Source organism: Astatotilapia calliptera, chromosome 17, assembly GCF_964374335.1.
Source record: "Astatotilapia calliptera chromosome 17, fAstCal68.1, whole genome shotgun sequence".
In the NCBI taxonomy this organism is placed as follows: domain Eukaryota; kingdom Metazoa; phylum Chordata; class Actinopteri; order Cichliformes; family Cichlidae; genus Astatotilapia; species Astatotilapia calliptera.
In genome coordinates this window covers 16,113,264-16,132,778 of record NC_137438.1, presented here as the reverse complement: position 1 = coordinate 16,132,778, position 19,515 = coordinate 16,113,264, and the positions used below count along the sequence as shown (strand labels likewise).

The following is a 19,515-nucleotide window of genomic DNA, read 5'->3' as shown; positions in this document are numbered from 1 at the left end:
AATGTGCCATTTAAGAAAAATATGAGCAGTGTCAGAAAGAGTGGGACACTTTCACATTTCCCACAGTGCAGCATTCCCTCTGCTTCCAACAGCACTCCTCTCTCCTCTGGGAGAGGAATGTTGTGCCTTTCTTGTCTGACAGAGGGTTGTAGCTGCGCAGCACTGCAAATCATTGCATTGAGTCTTTATTTACATTTCCAGAGTCCTAACAGTGTCTCTGTAATTTGGATTGTGCATAGATTAACAACTTAAGCCACAGACAGGAGTGAGAAGGTGTCATTGCACCATGTCATTTCTATCTGTGTGCAGAGGACTGAACGTGAGACCACATCAGCTGACTAATGTGCTTCACCTTACTGCTGCTTTTAGCCTGCTGTAAAATACAGGTTTCCTGTGTAACTTTCCTGAAGCTTTAAACGCTTGATGACGACATCAGCACAGTGTTGTCTTCCTTTGCACTCATGGTGTGTGTAAGAAATGAGTTTATATGTCATTTGTGGCAGATTCCTGGGTCTTTAACATTATCGCGGGCAAATCAAATCAAATCTCCAGCTACCAACCCAGAGAAATCACTCGTTCTGAAATCTTTATTCGATTGTGATGTCCCTCGGTCACATGATGGTTTAACTAAACTGACGTGAAGTGCCTTAAATATCTCATGGATGAAAGTCACATACAGTTCTGAACAAATTTATGAGACCACCGGTTTTACACGAGAACAAATATTTCAGAAGTTTTTCACAAACTTGTTTAAAACTGAAAATTACTGAATTCCCTGAAGTTTTTATACCCAAACTTGATCCAGGACAGTGGACTGTGAATCGAACGTAACGTCCAACCACTGAAACGAAACTAATTTTTCTGTTTGCAAATGCATATAAATAAGTGTAATTTGGCATCTGGATCAAAAGGTAATTTTATTAATCTCATTTCTAAGAGAGACGTGGGAATAATTATGTGCTTTACTGTTTTCTGCTTCTTTTTTTTTTTGTAAAGCAGAAAACGTGAAAAGTCATGGATAACAACATTAATGATATTTTACAACATTAAAAATAAGATTTTCTTTATAGAGCTTGGTCAGAGTTAGGTCGACTGTGACAAAACGTGCACTAGATGGTGGTCTGATACATTTGTTAAGCACTGCAAATATAAGCAATGCACAGAAGGTTTTTATTTTTGCACAACTTGTTGCTGTTATGAAGAAGTGGAAATGGATGTCTGATGTGTATTTAATGTCTTACTCAAGTGTTTTACTGAGGGAACGTTTAAAAAACATTGTAGTTTTTTTGTCTTTTAGCAGAATTTCTGTCTGAGCAATAACAGGAAATAAAACAATTCCTCCAACTCTGAGTTTGTTCTTGATCTGTTGATGCTACCAGAGTGTGGTTTGGAAAAGTCTGGAACAGGACAAGTCCAGGTCAGACCCAAAATCGAACCAGTCTTAAAGCTTCGTTTAACCCTTAAGTTTTGTGGCTCTCTCCCAGTGGAGGTGCATGTCAGATGTTAAGACTCTGAGGTGCCACCTCCTGAGTGCAAAGATGTTTTTCAAGTTCAGGGACAAAAACGTCCTGCAGTGCTCGCACGTGTGCTCCCCCTCTTCTGCACTCGGTCCAAGCAGCGCTTTCACCTGAGCCGTGCCGCTGTGTCTGCAGCTCACCGTGTCCTGTTGTGTGCTGCATTTGAGAATAAACTTTTCTGGACATGACCAACCTGATTCTCTACAACATTAGTTCAAGTGTAAAACACACATGTATACAAACAAAAGCCAAATCCAGCATAGAAGAAGCTGTCCCAAGTCCAAGACTAGTGTGGGATGAACGACCAAAGAAAGGAAAAGTGCAACACAAATAACAGAAGTAATGATTCAGTAAATCAGAGGTCAGATATCTCAGAGCCTGGGGTGGGGGGCTGTCCAGACCTCTGACTTCATCAGGAAAAGGACTGATTAGTCTGAATCCTCATCAAACTAATCAATACTAAATCACAGAGGCTGTAAATCACTCAGGCTGTTATCACTCAGTCTCCAGATCATTCAATCAGTCAGAGGCCCCACAGTGACAGCTTCACTGTATTCAGCTCATTTACTCCTTAATGTGATTCAGCATGTCTGCTGCTGCTTCATCAGCTCACTGACAGCAAAAGGAAATATTTGACTTTAAATGTATCTAAGTGAGAAGGCAGCATTGAAGTGAATTCATGTTCACGTTTTGTTAAAAGGTGTTAGTCCCAGCTTTTAGTCAGCCCAATAATACCAGAAAACATACGGCATGTTTTCTTCTTTTTGGGATTCAGCCCTAGGAATTTCCCTCACAGGACACAAAGTTCCTGCTGGGAGTCCAAGAAAAATGCTGATTTGTCCTTCTTACTATAACCACTGCCTGTGACGCTTCTGTCTTGTGGGTGATTTAATGTCACTGAAAAAGATCGTTGAAAAAACATCAGATTCACATAAATAGAGAAACCAAAAGTGAGAGGAAAATAACCCAGGTGTGAAACGAGGAATATCACATGTAGAGAATAACTAAATTTAACAGGAGCATGACAGAGAAAAAGCTGGAAACGTGTAGTGCACAGACACGAGGAGAAAGAAAAGGCGACAGGATGTTGAAAAGAGAACGTGAGGAAAGGCCGAGGAGCAGTGAACACAGCACAAAGCGACGGTGAAGTTTTCCCGCTCACCGCGTGTCCCGCAGAGGGCGCTGTTGCCCGCGCGTGCACACACAGGCGCTTGGAGCTGGATGACGGGAGGGGGCGTTTGCTTCATCAGCCCTGTTTAGGGCTTCAGAGACCCTCAGTGATTCATCATTGCCGGATTTTCTGCTTCAGATCCCGAAACTCCGAGAAACGAGACGCTGCTCTGTTTGTTCACGAACCCATCCATCCGCCCATCATCCATCCATCCATCCATCCATCCATCAGCGTGTTTGTAGCCTCAGCAGAGAAGATGGATCTTCTGTGTGTCCGCAGGCTCTTTGTTCAGCTCATCTCAGGTAAATGTCCTTCCTTCTGATAAATCTGGCTGTTATATGATGTCTTTTACACGTAGAGAGATTTTTTGGGGTGGGGGTTATTGTAACCTCTGAATTTTCATTTGAGATTTCGTTCGTCATTTTCTCGTTTTTTCATCAGCTTTTGTGCATGTGGTTAGTATAGCGCAAATAAAGAATAAAAAGTAGAAACATGCGTAATATATGAGGAAAATTCGAAAACTCACATTAAAAGCCACATTCAACTTCATGAAAATATGAAATGTTTCATTTCCTTTGCAATTTACAGTAAACTCCTTTATGTTTTGGTGTAACTCAATCAAAACAAACAAAAAAACAAACCTACTAAAAAAACAAAAACAAAAAAACCCCAACATTTGGAAACCGGAGTGACAACATAAAAATGCCAGAAACTCCAAATCCTCTAATGGCCACTCGTGGATGGTTCTAAAAGTGGGTCAGTCTCAGGTTAAAACGTGCAGCTTCACAGAATTAAAAAGTGTCTTTCCAGTATGGTACAAATTAAGCTGTTCCCCTTCATAACAACTGCACTGATAGTGGGGGCAGGCCGTGGCTGCTTAGACTGACACCTGGCCACCTCAGTTCTTCTATTTCCACGTACTGAATTTGGGCTCTCCTTTTTATTGACTATTTTGTAGTTTTTATCTCACAATCCATTAAATATTCCAAAATGTACCACAGAAACGATGGAGAGGTCCAGCACAGTTTACAAGGCGAGGCTGCAATCAAAGCAACTACACCCGTAATTTAAGTCTCGCCAGTATCCAAATGAATGAGTTCTAAAAACATGAGCTATCATAAAGTTTTTATGAAGGTGGAAGCTCAACAGAAACCAAAACTGTTTATTTGTACCAAACTGTAAATGTGCTTTTAATGTTGTAAACGTGGACATTTGAACATGGAAGCACAGATGAACTATAGTTTTTGTCTCTTCTACATTGGCTAAATTGTTTAGTCCCACAGGTTATTGCTTGGTAGACACACAAGAACATCAGGTGCTGATACATTTCCATCCACGTGGATAACCTTCCTTTTCTCTTAAAATTCTTGACAAAGTAGTTGTTGAACAGATAACTGAACGTCTGCAGAGGAATGGTTTATTTGAAGTGTTTCAGAGCTCATCACAGAAACAGCTTTAGTGAAGGTTACAAATGATCTTCTGATGGCCTCTCACAGTGGACTCACCTCTGTGCTTGTCCTGCTAGACCTCAGTGCAGCGTTCGATACTGTTGACCATAATATTTTATTACAGCGATTAGAGCATGCTGTAGGTGTAGTCATTTACATGAACAAATTGTAGTCTAAAAGACTCCAATTTGTTCATGTAAATGGAGAGTCCTCTTCACACACTGAGGTTAATTACGGAGTTCCACAGGGTTCTGTGCCAGGACCAGTTTTGTTATACATGCTTCCTTTAGGCAGTATCATTAGAGAGCATAGCAATAACATTTTCACTGCTATGCAGATGACACTCAACTTTATCTGTCATTTTTGACCAGGACATGTCCTTCAATGCACATATTAATCAAATATGTATGACTGCTTTTTTCCATTTGCACAACATCTCTAAAATTAGAAACATCCTGTCTCAGAGTGATGCTGAAAAACTAGTTTGTGAATTTATTACTTTTAGCTGGAACTACTGTAATTCCTTATTATCGGAATGTTTTAAAACTCCCTGAAGAGCTTTCAGTTGATCCAAAATGCTGCAACAAGAGCACTGACAGGGACTAGAAAGAGAGAGCATATTTCTCCTGTATTGGCTTCCCTTCATTGGCTTCCTGTTAAATCCAGAATCAAATTTAAAGTCCTGCTCCTCACATATAAGGTCTTAAATAATCAGGCCTCATCTTATCTTAATGACCTTATAGTACCATATCACCACATTAGAGCACTTTGTTCTCACACTGCAGGCTTACTTGTGGTTCCCAGAGTAAATTAAAAGTAGAATGGGAGGCAGAGCCTTCAGATTTCAGGCCCCCCTTCTGTGGAACCAACTCCCAGTTTTGATTCGGGAGACAGGCCCTCACTCTACTTTTAAGATTAGTCTTAAGAATTCTGGTGATTCTGAATCCTCCCTTAGTTATGATGCAATGGGTCTAGGCTTGCTGGGGGCTTCCCATGATATTTCTTCTTTGGTCACCTTTTTTCACTCAGTGTGTTTATACATCATTTTACATTTAATCATTAGTTATTAAAAGTCTCTGGCTCTCTTACAATGTCTTTTGTCCTCTCTTCCTCCCCACAAGTCGTCTAATTATTGAGTCCCCCCCCCTTTTTGTATTATTGCAGCATCTTTACTTTACAATATAAAGCACCTTGAGGCAACTGTTATTGTGATTTGGCGCTATATATTCATCAGCCTCATTCATACATCATCTGTATTTGAGGCAAAGTTTACCTGAGGTTCAACTCAAGGTTAACAAACTAACTTTTCACTAAACCTGTTTTCTGGAACCTGGCCCAGCGATGTTGTTGCTTTGTATAATTTTTGTTGTTTCCGTCCACAGCTGTGCTCCTGATGTCATCGAAGTACATTTTGGCTCTACGGGTGGACATAACTCCTGAAACCGCTCTGTTCGGTCTGGGTGAGCGTCAGCAGCTGGTCTGCTTGTTTCAGGGCTGTACCACAACGCCAAGTGTTTCCTGGTCCATTCTGGGGGACCGGCCTCTGAGCGGGTCCATCAGCACCAACCAAACTTGTTCTGTGTTGACCTTTGAGCGTGTAAAGATGGAGCATGATGAAGCGATACTGTGTACGGTCAGCTGCAATGGAGACAGGAAACAAGCGAAACGCTCGGTGCAGGTTTACTGTGAGTTACCACTGAAATGCAGCATACATTTGAAACGTTATGTTATATATTTTGTTATTGCTCTATTTAAAACAACACGAGTTTAGTGCACTTTTGTAATTTTGCCTCTGTACACATAAAGTAGATTTTAAATCTAAGATCAAGATGAGATCGAAGTGCAGAGTGTGATTAGGAATCACAGGAATGTGGATGAAAACCTTTTGCTGAGAAACAGAGGTCTAAGAACCTTGCATCACCAAATACTGTTTCCTCCTCTAATATCCTACGCCTTCATCTTTCATAACCACGTTTACTTTATTTTAAAACACTTGCTGTCACTTTAGGATAATTTTTCAAAGTGCAGGGTAATCCATTAGATTACTTCCGACCCTCCCAAGGCTCACATCACAGAGGAAGACGAAGAAGTTTGACCTTGTGACCTTAGATTTGTGAAAGGGTCCATTCTAATCCAAACCGCGATCCTTTCCACACTATACCGAGCCGTTTTGGTTACCAAAATCAAGCGAAAAGGTGAACAAATCTTGGCTTTTAAGTCCTGCAAAAGACTTTAGGGGCTTTCATTCTCTCCCAGAAATATGCTTTTCTAGTGCATCACTTTAATTCTACTACAGCAAACAAAAATCCACTGTAGCAAGTACAATGTAATCCGCCTCACTCTGAATCATTGTGGACACCAGAATCAGCCTAATCAGTCACCAGCTGGCTGTCTGTGTCGGGGCCCCTGTCTGTCAAAGTGGCGTTACCTTCATGCCTCACCAGCATCCACGCAGAGAAGTTAGCATTAAAAAAACTGTGTGCTTATGAATTATCCAGACACAAAACCCACATTGGAACCAAACCTAAGGTGCTACAAGTAGAATTGCACCGTTTTTATTTACTATTAGACTGTTGTTGTTATAAGAATTAATGCCTGCCCTCTGTGTCTCTGCTGTTCTAGCCTTCCCGTCGGACCCTGTCATCACAGGCCAGGATAATGTCAAACTGGGGGTAAAGTCCACCCTGACCTGCAAGGCATTTAACATATATCCTGATGAGGAGGTGAACATCACTTGGCACAGTGGGAACACTATCCTGCAGACCACAGTGCAAGATGGTGAATCCGGGGCAGTCCAGTCTGACTACAACTTCACAGCTGAAAACATGGATCAGGGAAGAAATATCACCTGTAGGGTCACACTGAAGCTGAAGGACCTGCCAGATAACAAGAAGACCAGAGAAAGCGCAGTGCCAATAAATGTCTTATGTGAGTCTGGGTTTGGTTCTGAGTCCTCACGTCTGAGTCTTGTTGTCCGTGTCCTCATAAACCCGACTTCTCTGTCTCCAGATGCTCCTGTCGTGAAGAAGTTGGAGTCTAAGGAAGTTATGGCCGGCTCTCCGCTCACTCTCACCTGTTTGGCAGAGGGAAATCCTGAGCCGACCATCACCTGGAGTTTCAGAACAGCAGATGGCCGAACTCTGCAACGCGGTCAAGGCGGTCAGCTCAACTTCACAGCGGTGGAAGTGTCTGAGGCTGGACGGTACGAGTGTGATGCGCGAAACACGGAAGGAACCCACAGTAGCGCCGTGGACGTCACGGTTCACAGTGAGTGATGGTCCTGTTTCACTCTTAGTATGTGCACTTCCTTTAGTTTCAATGAGTCAGTTGTATCCCTTGTGTCTCCCTAACAGGTCCACCCACTAACACCTCCCTCTCTGTAATTCCGGGTGAGGAGGTGGTGGAGGGTCAGCAGGTAACTTTTGTCTGTAGCTCAGAGGGTGCTCCACTCCCCAGACTGGTGCTGAGCAGGAATGGGACAGAGCTTCAAAGCGTTGACAGAGCGTCCACGATAATCTTCAACCTGTCTTCCGCCCTGCTCGAACACTCTGACGTCTACCAGTGTGATGCCTCTAATCTGTACGGATCCCAGCTGGCCTCCAGCTCCATCACTGTCAGAGGTAGTCTTTCCTCCAGTTTGTATCTTACAAGGTGATCTCAGAAAAACTCTCAAATTTTAATATGAAATGAAATTAATGAAAGTACCTCATGTGAAGGTACTCCTAAATGACCATCATGTGTTGTGATGGACGTCTCTAATCCCATTTCCTGATCCTTCAACCTGCTGTGAATATTCTTCCTCAGATGTCACACCAGATTATTGCAGACATAAAGCATCATAGATGTCACAATATCTATCTTGCAATACAATTGATATAGTCATCAATTTCATTTGTAATTTTTCAGGTGCAGGTCAAGTGTCTCGTTCCTCCAACATGAGGGTGTAGTAGTAGGAACAGTAATGAGAAGTGTTACATTTCTTATCAAAACATTTCTTGAGTTTGATCTCATAGCCCTGCAGCCACAGAGAAAGGAACCTCTGTAGTAAAGTGGAGGCTTAGCTATAATTATTGATTAAGCTACAATGGACCAGACCCAGTTTAACCACTTTGCAGATTAGTTTGGATCCATGTTTAAAGTGAGAGAAAAACTATTCAAGTTAATGGTGTGAGGGTAAAAAAAAAGCCTCTCCTGTAAAAGAGCCTTCACAGACAAGATTAGAATAACTGCTTTCAGTGTGAACATGCAGGATCAGTAAGATGTCTGTGTTCCTCCAGCTCACCCTCTACAGGTTGAGGCGAGTCCTCAGGTCTCTGCAGCGAGAGGTTCAGCTCTGAGTCTGAGCTGCAAGGCCTCCGGCTGTCTGCACACCCCCATCCTCCTCACCTGGTTGAGGAAAGACCAGAACCAGACTGTCCTCCAGACAACCTGGCCGCAGGACGGACTCTCTGTGCTCCATCTGCAGGACCTGGATCTCCAGGATCGGGGTGAATACAGCTGTCAGGCTCAGTGCGAGACCGTCAACAGGAGCAGAAACATTCAAGTCCATGTCTATTGTGAGTCTGACACACCTGATAGATAGATAGTTACCCCTCAGAGAATCTAATGTAATTTAGAATATCCTATTGCACAGTCCAAAAACATAAACACCGGGTCACTGACAGTAGGAATTGTACTGCAAAATATATGATAAAGACTCTTTAATAATTGTTAATTATCAGATTAACAATGAGAGGAAAAGAGGAAGTTAGAGGAATTTAAAGATAAACGAAAAGGATTTGTTGTTGTTTTTGGGTGTTTTTTTTTTTTACACTGTTTAGTGTCTGACTTGTGTCCTCATATTTTAAGAGTTTTATGTACTAAAAACTTGAAGCGAAACCTTTACAAGTAAAGCAGAACAGCACAAGCAGGAAAGAACTTCTAAAACACAAGATAATGCGATGTTTGTCAGTTTTATTCCCAGCAGTCTCACACAACAGGAGTCAGACATTCAATAATCTCAGAGGTGCAATCAAAAGATGAACTGCTCATAACAGACATGAGGCTTAGTAATGTTTGCACAGATGTCCTGACGCCGAGCTGCTCATCAGTGTGGGGGTAGAGCTGCACACCACTGCTTTCACTGGTTTGGCGATAAAGAGCAGACCATGCCCCGACAAACATCGCCGTTTTCATGACTGATCAGTTAACCTAGATCAGGCTTTCTAGATTTTTCTCCAAAGTCAGTGTGTTTTTATAAAACAAATAACTGTGTTTCACCGGATCACATCAGAGCTAAAAAGCAGCTCCAAGAGAAACTGCAGTGACTAACAATTACTAACACCCTCGTGATCTGAGAGCCACAAACAGAGGCTCATTTTAAAAGGTTTGTTGACCGTCAGATCTGAGCTGAAGAAGATGAACTCCAACGCTGTCAGGAAATGACAACATGGGGGGAAAGAAGCCAAACACTCGCCCATGCACTCATCTTTACCCCCCTACCACTTCAACAAAGACTGAAAACATGCAAAATCCTCCCACACAGAAAGGAGGCGAGGACTCAGTGTTTCTGACAGTTACATCCACACTTGGAATATCTGTTAGAGTGCATGACCTCGTTACAGCACTGGACAAGAAGCAGGAAAATGACCATAACTTAACCATCCTCATCAAGTTGCTGAAAGTCTCCCAAGTCACTTAAGGTTGCTCAGCTCTCCATTCACGGACTTTTACATTCTAGTTGTTAAACTTGCTTTTCAATGACAAAGATTTTAGAGATGCAGTTGTTTGTTGCATGCCTCGTGTGTTCCAAATATTTTCATACTTTGTTACTAGGTTTTTAAAGTCAGAGTTCTTACTTTGATCTCGGAAATCTGGAAAAGAAATTTCCATAGTTGCAGTTTGTTCGTCTTCCATAGTTTAGAGTCCAGTGGTTGTTGTATTTTCAGAGTTTACAGTGTTCCCTGCTTTTGCAGGTGTTGAAAACGATTCAGTGGAACCAAAATTGTTTTTGAGAATCATAAAAGGACTCATTTAGGTTTCAGAAGTTCATTTAAAGAGGTTTTTGAGGTCTTTCAGGGGAATCTAGTATTCTTTAAAGAGTTTTTAAAGCTTTGAGATTTCAGTGATCCCATTTCAAAGGTTTTAAATGGGATCTGTGAGTTTATAGGATATTAAGGACGTTTGGTGCTTTGTTAGGCCTGAAGAGCTCTTGATGAGGTGAATGAGGAGGTTTTAGATGAACATATTTTATTGGTTGAAATTGTATTAGATTAGCAGTCCAATTTTCTTTAACAGTTTCTTTAAAAAGCCGTGCATATATTGAAGGAAAGGGTCTCGCTAGGATTCAGGGTCCTTGAATCTGCTGGAATCAGTACTGACATTTTGCAGGTCTTTTTCGTGGTCTTAGAGTTCTGTGGTGGGGGGCTGTTTTGAATCTAAAAATTTCAGATCATGAATCCCAACTATGATTCACCGCTTTAAATTCCAAAATATCAGAAAAGCCTAAAAAACTTTACTTTTGATGTCTGTTGACTTTGATGAAAAATGTTTCTTATGTATAATTAGCCATCAATTGATGTTTAAATCTTTGGAAGCCGATTCTTATTGGCGCAATTTATATATTTTCACACTCCTGAATCATCATTAGCTACTTACTTCTCTCTCTCTCTCGCTCCAGCGTTTCCATTTGATCCCGTACTGGAGAATCCTGGCCCTGTCCTGCTGGGGGAAGAAGCAGTCTTCTGCTGTGATGTCATTAATGTATTCTGGGCTAATCAGCTGAGGATTCAGTGGCTTTTGGGAAACAAAACGGTGGCGGAAAAGTCGTTCAGTTTCTCCAGTGTTTTACAGAACGTCTCTTTTAGTCTCCATCACCGGGTTGACGAGGATCATCAGGTGCTGACCTGCAGCGCAGACCTACTGCAAGAAGGCGGAGACTTGTGGAGGTCCAAGAGGACCAGCATCCATCTGCAGGTCCACTGTAAGTGTTTGTTTTTATGTTTTTTCTGCAGCTCTCATTTTTTTCAGATCCAGCTTTATTAAACTCCTGATCTAATTCTTTTTCAGATCCTCCGAGGAATACATCACTGCTAATTAGGCCAGACGAGGAGCTGGTGGAGGGTCGTCACGTGACCTTTAGCTGTCTCTCAGATGGAGCTCCGGCCCCAGCACTGGTGCTGAGCAGAAACGGGATGGAGCTTCAAAGAATCAAACCAGCCACCTCATCACCACTGACCTTCACCTTCTCCCCCATCCTCCTGGAACACTCTGACCTTTACCGGTGTGAAGCATCCAACAAGTATGGATCTGAAGTGGCTTCTCACTCCATCACTGTCAAAGGTCAGATCATTAATAATAATTATAACGGGCTTCTTTTTGTTTTTTTCTCTGACAGTTGTAATCAGAAGCCAGAGACAGAAATAAACTTCCGGCATTACAGTGGAGTCATTAGTTCAGAACTTTAGCTGCCAGGCTCAGTGCCGCCATGCATTCAAGAATGAAAACTCAGTATAAGTTAAAGCGTTTTGCTGCTGTGGTTTTCCTAAGAGGGCCATCAAGTGAAAGAGGTTGAAATACATTGAATAATGCAAAAGTGAATCTTATGAAAGCAGACATTCTGATCATTTCTTTACCAAACATTCAAAACTTCTCTGTCTGCTCTTGCGTCAGAGCTGATCCAGGTTGTGACAGGCATAAAAATAGATTTATGTCCGTGGGCCTTCTAAACCCAACTGGTTAAAAATAACCATATTTATAGAAAAGGCCCCATGAGCTGTAAGTGAAACAGTGAGGAGTAGATGACCTACTAAATGATGAAACGCAAAGAAGCAAAACGTGAAAGAATGTTTAGTATCAAACTGGCACTGTTTGTTTTTCCTGTGGCAGGGCTCTCCGCTATCAGGTGATGATGTGTTGGTTAGAGGTGTGACAGAAGGTCAGCAGGTTCGGCTGAGCTGCTTTCACACGCTTTTCACGTTCACTGTATGACCCTTTTTCCACTGAGATTCAGGTTACACGTCCTTATGTTAAAAGAGGACGGGGTTAGTTTAAACAGATATGAGGCAATTGTTGTTGTGATTTGATGCTAAATAAATAAAATTGAATTGAAAATTGAATTGGTCAAACTATGACTGAAGTGTTTCTGGAAAATCAACAGAGAATGAACTTGCAGCGACGTCTACAGAATGCACTGTAAAATCAGCAAAATACACTGTAAACCAGATGAATAAACTATAAGAACCAGCAACACAGTGTAGCCCAAGTGTACTGTGGTTTATGCTCAAAGCATGATTTTACTACATTAAAGATAGTACTGTACCTATAGCTATAGATGCTGAGTTGCATGGGGATTTGAGGTAGATAGTATTCTTAGAGTTTATAGGATAAAGTGCATTATGAGTATATGGATATCAGTTGCTTGTGGTCTAAAGTGCTTTGATTGGACAGTAAGACTGGGAAAGTACTATGCAAATGTACCTTGCTATAGCTGGATGTGCATCTTACCAAGGATGTTGCTACAGTTAGTTACAAACCACAAAATCAAAAAGTACAATCAGTACAGCGATGTTATTAGTAATTTGTAAACTGTAATATATATTGTATGAACACAATATATTAGTTAGAACAAAGCTAAACTCCCCAAAATGACAAGTTTCTCAGTTGGGTCTTTTCACATTTCCTGCAAAAGTAGTTGTACAACAACAACAACAACAACAACAAAAAGGAAGATCTAATTTTAATCTGTTTTCTTATCCAGCTCCTCCGAGGAACACCACAGTCCACATCCTGCCGTCTACAGTGGTCCAGGAGGGGCAAAATGTCACTGTCTGCTGCCAAACCATCAGTTTCCCACCGTCAGCTGTGATTCTCAAGAAAATGACCAATGGCACAGAGCTATATTCTACTAATGGAACTTTCCTACTGGTCAATCTCACAGCCAAAGACTCGGGGTTATACCAGGTCAACGTGACCAATGACCTTGGGTACCAAGTCAAAATCTTCAGCATCAGTGTCAGAGGTCAGTAAAATTAGTTTGGATTTTATTATTCCCTTTAAGTTAAAATGCTCAAGTTTGATTTGAACATATGTTACCCACAGCAGTTCTGTAAACAGTTTCACAAAACTGCCCTATTTTCTTGTGCAGAGAGAAGTACCAAGCTTCCACCCAGTTTCAGCGTCATCATCATCCCAGCTGTCTGCATCGCCACGGTTCTAGCAGCTTCCGCTCTGTTCCTCGACTACGTGAGGAGATCCAGGAAGAAAGGCTTTTATCAACTGCCCCAGTCTGCTCCACCTTCAGCCTGAGGCCAACCCTGGCCTAAAAGGCCCCTGGTTCATGCAGCTACCAAGTGTGTAGCGTCAACACATCTGAATCTATGGCTGTCAGATTTTTTTTTTAAATGTGACTACCATGTGCATGTGGCTGCTGCAGGACAATATCTCAGTATGACCGATGACTTTTATTTCAACACGTGCTTTGTGCTTTTAAACACACGGCTTTGATATTCATAGGTGTGACCATGTTGTCCCAGCAATAAGCGGCTAACAAATGACATAATGATTTTCAGTATCCAGGAACATGTGGCTATATTGTCTTTCCGTGTGGTTAACACGTTCCATCACATGGCTACACGTCACATGTAACTGCCAACTCTGCAGATGCGTTTTACAGTTCATGGCCCAATCACATCCCATTGTATGGCTACTGCTTTGTGACATGTGGTTATGTAACATGTGAATTAGACATGCTGATGTGTGGCCACCACTTCTAATAAGGCGTTGTGTGCTAACCATCTCCAATTATGTGGTTACCCCATCTTGACCTATAGCTAGCATTTCCTAAAATGTGACTACTACCTCTTAACGTTTAACTACCACTTCTCACAATCCCAACATAGTATAAGCCTCCCAATACAACCTCATATCCCAACAGGAATTGCCATACAGTTATCTTCCATTTGCCAAAAGCAGGCGTGTATCACGGCATGTGATAATATCAAACCCTATCCTATCCTGTCGTATCCTGTCACATCTTATCCTTGGTTATTGTGACATGGGAATTCTACCTCCTGATATACAGTTTAAATATTTCAACATGTGGCTTGCTATCTGTTCACATATGAAGCTAATTTTGTCCAACATGTGACAAAACTACCCAGAAACCTCTCCCAAGTTCATGGCTGCCAAATTTTAAAATGTGGCTGTTCTCCCAGCAAGTTACCAACATCCATGGCACTAATCAACATGTGACTACAAGAGTCCAGCTTGAAAAATAAACACTACCTATGGCTCAATAATCTTATATGCAATAATGTTCACTGTCAGCTTTCAGCAGCATTTTATTCTCTTATCAGGGTCAGCTGAGTTAGTGACTTTTCAGTGACTGTGAACATTCCTCTCAGTGAGAGCTACTCAGCTTAGAGATTTGTGGAAAGCAAAGATGTTGCTCAACTTGTTAACGGAGACTTTCTGGCTGACACCATATGGCTGAACTCTTCCAGAAAGTCTTCAGTCTCCTCCGAACTCTCGCCGTGGTACTGCTGCACACTTGGTGTGATGTGGAATTATCTGCAGAGTTATTAGAGATGATATGTAAATATGTGTACAGTTTCTTTTTGCTTGCTTTCAATAAAGATATTTATGTCTTTATTTATTATCACAGGCTTTTTGAAATTTCAGTGTGCGGGATTTCCCCGGGAATTCCCTGTAAGTGGCGAGCTTTCGCTTTTATTTCTGTTAGATTCGGTGTTTACTGGAATCCTTGGCATTGACTCAGCTATTACCATGGTGACGGCTGAGCTGCATTTCAGTCATTTCAGCTCGCCAGCCTTTAAACCCAAAATTAAATAAACACTGTCTGTTTTTCTCTTTCCTTACTGCTCATTCACAAGAAAGATCTGGCCAAGAAAGAAATTCTCACCAAACTCCCCACACACAAACTACAAAGCAACTAAAGACAGATATAAAACCACAACAACAACAAAGAAAACAACCAAAAAAGGCAGACTGACCTGAAGACACAGAAAACTACTGCCAAAAATAAATACTGCATAAATATAAAAAAAGAAGCTTTATAATACATTCTTCTAGTCTGTGAGTGTTTCTCCTATATGCAACCTTAGCCTTGTTTCTCATAATCCATCTTTGGACTCAAGTCCTAAAGGTGTCATAAAAGCCCAGAGACTTAGTGCCCAGTGAAAATCTACTGATTGTTGTTGAAAAGGTCTAAACCAAGAAAACCACAAAACCACATTAAAAGCCCTGTTTTTATCAGGAAGCAGCAGGATGTGCCTAATCATGGAAGGGTCCAACAAACTGGAAGGATAAATTAAAAGAGGTCTGTTGGCTTTTGTTTTCAGTGTGAAGCTAACTGGGTCCCCGTTGTCATAGAAACAGGAAGGTTTCAGAAGCGAGGTGTGAAGAGGGGAGTCAGTATGGATCAGACCAAGTATCTGGACCAGTTTCGAGTCAGACTCTGTAACAGTCTGTGCTTCTCTAGTTCTATTTACCATTTTAAGGAGCCGTCAACATCATTGCATAGATCTCTATGATAAACGGACCTTTGGAAGGCTGACCTATTACAGTTTCCATACTGTGAGGGCTTTGAGAAGACATTGAAGGCATGAAAAAAACCCCACTTCAGTGGATGATGAGAGTCAGACCTTAAATACTGATCCGTATGCAGACTCTCTGATAATAATGCCATCTCTTTAGCTTTCAACATGCTGCTCTCAAACAAACAGGTGAATTAACAACACGGACTAATATGCAACTGCAGAAACAAGCCAGGTGGTGAAAACTGAAGCTTACGAAATAAGAAAAGAGAAAACAGCTACAGCTAACAGAAGTGCACTTTGCTCAGTAAAGGTACACCACACATACAAAATAAATAAGATACTATTCAAAATACTATCTAAAATACAATTTTCACTTAATAGCAAATATCTTCACCACCACTGCAACAAAACTTATGACATTGGTTACGTGTACTGGCATTCAGACAGTTAGTAGACTTAGGTTTTGATTCATTTAAACTAACATAATCATCCTGCTGCAAGACAGAATAAATCAATATGTTTATCGATAATTAAATCATGTACAACCCGAGATTTGTAACAGAAGGATAGCAGTAAGAGTGAAAGGGAAAGTTTACAAGAATACCCACTGTGAGCTTAACTAGAACTCTGAGGGTGAATAATAGCCCAGAGTTCAGAAGTTGGAAATGATCTATACTGAAACTTTACAACTAAAAACAATTGTTTAAAAATACTGCTTAAGACGCTCCAGGTCAGGAATACAAAGGAGATCCATTTTCGTTTTGCTCTGACAGGAAATACCAACGAAACAGGAGATTAAAATGACAAGACACAGCAGAACTCTTGTCCTCACTTATTACACAACACCACTTGGAGGTGAGAGGTCTTGGAGGCCCATCAGGACACACAACATGAAAAACACCAGATGGAGTAAAGAGAAACGCATTAATCAACAGAGTCCCTAAAATGTTTCAGCTGAATGTGCATAAACTACAGTCGCACACTCCATGAGTGTGCCTGCATAGATGCCACAGTCATCTGGACAGATAAATGTATGTTATTTTTCAGTTTTGTATTCCAAATGCATTTGGAATGAAATAATCCGTTCTACTTTAAACGGCCAAGGCTTTATTTGAACAGGTCTCCATCTGCATAGAAACGACTGCGTAAGAGATGCAGGCCATAAATCTTTTTTCTTTATCCTTTAACCTCGGTTTCTCTACTAGAGGTCTGGGAGCTTGAGGGTCCTGCATATTATCTTTGCAGTTTCAAGGACTGTGCTCTTCTGGACAGAAATCTCAGATGTTGCTGGAGCCACCTGTCTATCCTCTTCATGTAATCCTTTCTGCTGGGGTTACTTGTGTAGTAGAATTCCAACAGTGCCCTGTTCTCATCTCTCATCTCTTGCCCACTTTTGCCTCCTTGTTTTGCCTACTTCTCATCAGTGTGTCCTGGTTCCTCAACACCTGACATGGACCTTGTTAATCTAGGCTAAGGACTATGCCATCAGACTTGGAGGTGATGATTCTTATTCCCTCCACTTCGCACTCTTCTACGCTTTGTTGATAATCCAGGATCCCATCACCTGCAAAAAACAGATGCATTGTTCGCCCTCTATCTGACGTTTGACTAACAGATGAACTCTTTTTTTTTTCCAGCGCCTTGGCACACTTAGCACACTGATCCCCCTGTAATTGGAGCACACTGTCCCTTCCCCTTTACCTGGTGGGACAAAATGGCCCCAGCCAGGGAAAAATTAGGAGGTTCCCCACAGAGAGCCTTCTAAACCAGCAGGAAGGCTGTCTGGTGCGGCTCTGTCCACTGGGCCAGATCTGGGGCACCCTTACAGGTGAAAAGTTTGGCATATACCGCCGGTAATAGCCAGCCACCACATATACTCCACCCAGGTGTCACTATGGATGATAACGCCATCCAAGTAGGTGGCAGCATATGCAGCATGCGGACACAGTACCAGGTCCATGAGGAACTGGAAAGTGGCTTGGGCTCCAAACAAGCCAAATAGAAGTATGACGAATTGGTACAAATCGTATGCAGTGGAGAAAGTCGCTTTCTCTGTAGACTCTAGGGACAAGGGAATCTGCTAGTAGCCCTTGGTTAAATCCAGTGTCATGAAAAAACAAGCCGTGCCTGGGGCATGGGATAAGTGTCAAACTGTGACCCTCATTCACCTTGTGGTAGTCAACACAGAACCGTATAGACCACATCTATCTTTACCACGAGAACTATGGGGCTACACCACGCACTGCACTCTTATATTACTCACATTTTCAGCATCCCAGCCAGTTCCTTCCACACAATTTGTCTTTTATTTTCAAGCAATTTATAGGGGCATGAATGCAATGTCACCCAAGGCTCTATTAGAGTGGTACAACCGGGCAAGGGGGAGAACACATCTGCAATGCAAATGCAGGAACATTGAAGGATTATGTTATTTGTTATTTTCACAGTAGAGGACGTGCAAAATGATGCTGCTGGAGCGTTGGCGTTTTCTTTTCTATCCAGATGAGGGCAGTGAGTCTAATGGTTACTATGGAAACTGATCAGCAGTCCTCTCACAGCACATACTGATTTCATAACCAGCTGACTAATGTTTTATGTTTTACATTTACATGACAATTCTATCAACATAAGTGGTTTGACATGTGGTGAGCATCTTGATCTCATCTCATCTCTCAAATTTAAGAAGATAAGGTGAGAGAGACACGTTAGAGAGATTAGAGATGTGGTAACAAAGCTATCCGACACCAGGTTGGGCTTTGACCTGAAAGACTCTGCACTGGCCTGGAGTGTCTGAACTTCAGCTGTATATCAGCACCATCTGCTGCTCATAGCTGAGGCAGGGCAAGGCTTTTATTTTTAAATATCATGCTATTTTTAATTATTTCCCATAGAAATCCCATACAGCTTGTGTTGCTGAAACTTTAATATTAAGCTTCATTAAGTGGTTTTAGTAAGGTGCAACTTATGGCTTAAGTTGGTTGTATAAAAAATACTCCCCTAGTATAGAAGGTATATCACACTTATAACTTACTGTAAATAAAAGAGTTAAAACAAATAAAAGGAAATATTACTACTCTACTTAAGTACTCAAAGCGCTTTATACAACATGCCTAATTCACCCATTCACACAAGCGCATTTTTCTACACCTAAGTATCCAACATTCACACTCCAGTGAATGCATCGGAGACCAGCTTACGCTTCTGTACCTTGTCAAAGGATCCTTAGGCATGCAGACTGTCATAGCAGGGATTTTACCACAAACCTTCTGATTAGTAGATGACCTCTAACTCCTGAGCTACAGCCACTACAAATCTACATCTTCACTTGATTTTTGCAACTCCCCCCCACCCCCAACAAAAAACAAAAACCCCCCAAATCATTTGGTTGTAGTTTCTTGTAAAGATCCATCTTAATCAATGTACTCTTGAAGCCTCTATTATAATAAATGTCTCAAGCCTGAAAAGGGTTGGAGCTGGGCCTCTAGTCAAAGTAGGTCAAACTGGTGTTGAAAGGCCTTTAATCTTTGGTCTTGCCATGCTGTTTCTTTTTCTCCAGTGGAGCCTTAAGCCTTCCATTGTCCTAGGCCTGAAGAATATTGTCTGATATTGTGAACTCTGTCTTTTTTTACTATTATTGCCTGCTGCTCCTGAACTAGCTCCATACTCCTCATCTGCATTAACTGCTTGTTCCTACGTGTTTGAATGGACTGAGAGAGCAGTGAACGGTGGGCAGGCATATTGCAGGTGAGTATATCTTAGGTAATTGGTTGCTGTTTTGTGATAATGCGTTGAAGTGGGTTTGTACTCAGACCTGTCCACAGCAAAGCAACAATGACAAAAAA

The 19,515-nt window shown here is 41.6% G+C and overlaps 1 protein-coding gene across 2 annotated transcripts; it reads left to right on the top strand.

Annotated features, from left to right (window-relative positions):
* The first annotated feature begins 2,709 nt into the window (after nt 1-2,709).
* Nucleotides 2,710-14,765, top strand: vcam1b (vascular cell adhesion molecule 1b). 2 transcript variants are annotated; one of them, XM_026146207.2, is made up of 10 exons: nt 2,710-2,990; nt 5,519-5,821; nt 6,759-7,064; nt 7,146-7,403; nt 7,490-7,756; nt 8,414-8,692; nt 10,795-11,097; nt 11,184-11,456; nt 12,874-13,134; nt 13,261-14,765. In XM_026146207.2, the coding sequence occupies exons 1-10, from the start codon at nt 2,945-2,947 to the stop codon at nt 13,419-13,421; spliced, it is 2,457 nt and encodes an 818-aa protein (XP_026001992.2). In that variant the 5' UTR covers nt 2,710-2,944; the 3' UTR covers nt 13,422-14,765. The 2 variants fall into 2 exon arrangements, with proteins under 2 accessions (XP_026001992.2, XP_080148277.1); XM_080292151.1 differs by lacking the exon at nt 8,414-8,692 and having other exon boundaries at nt 2,799-2,990.
* The last annotated feature ends 4,750 nt before the right edge of the window (nt 14,766-19,515 follow it).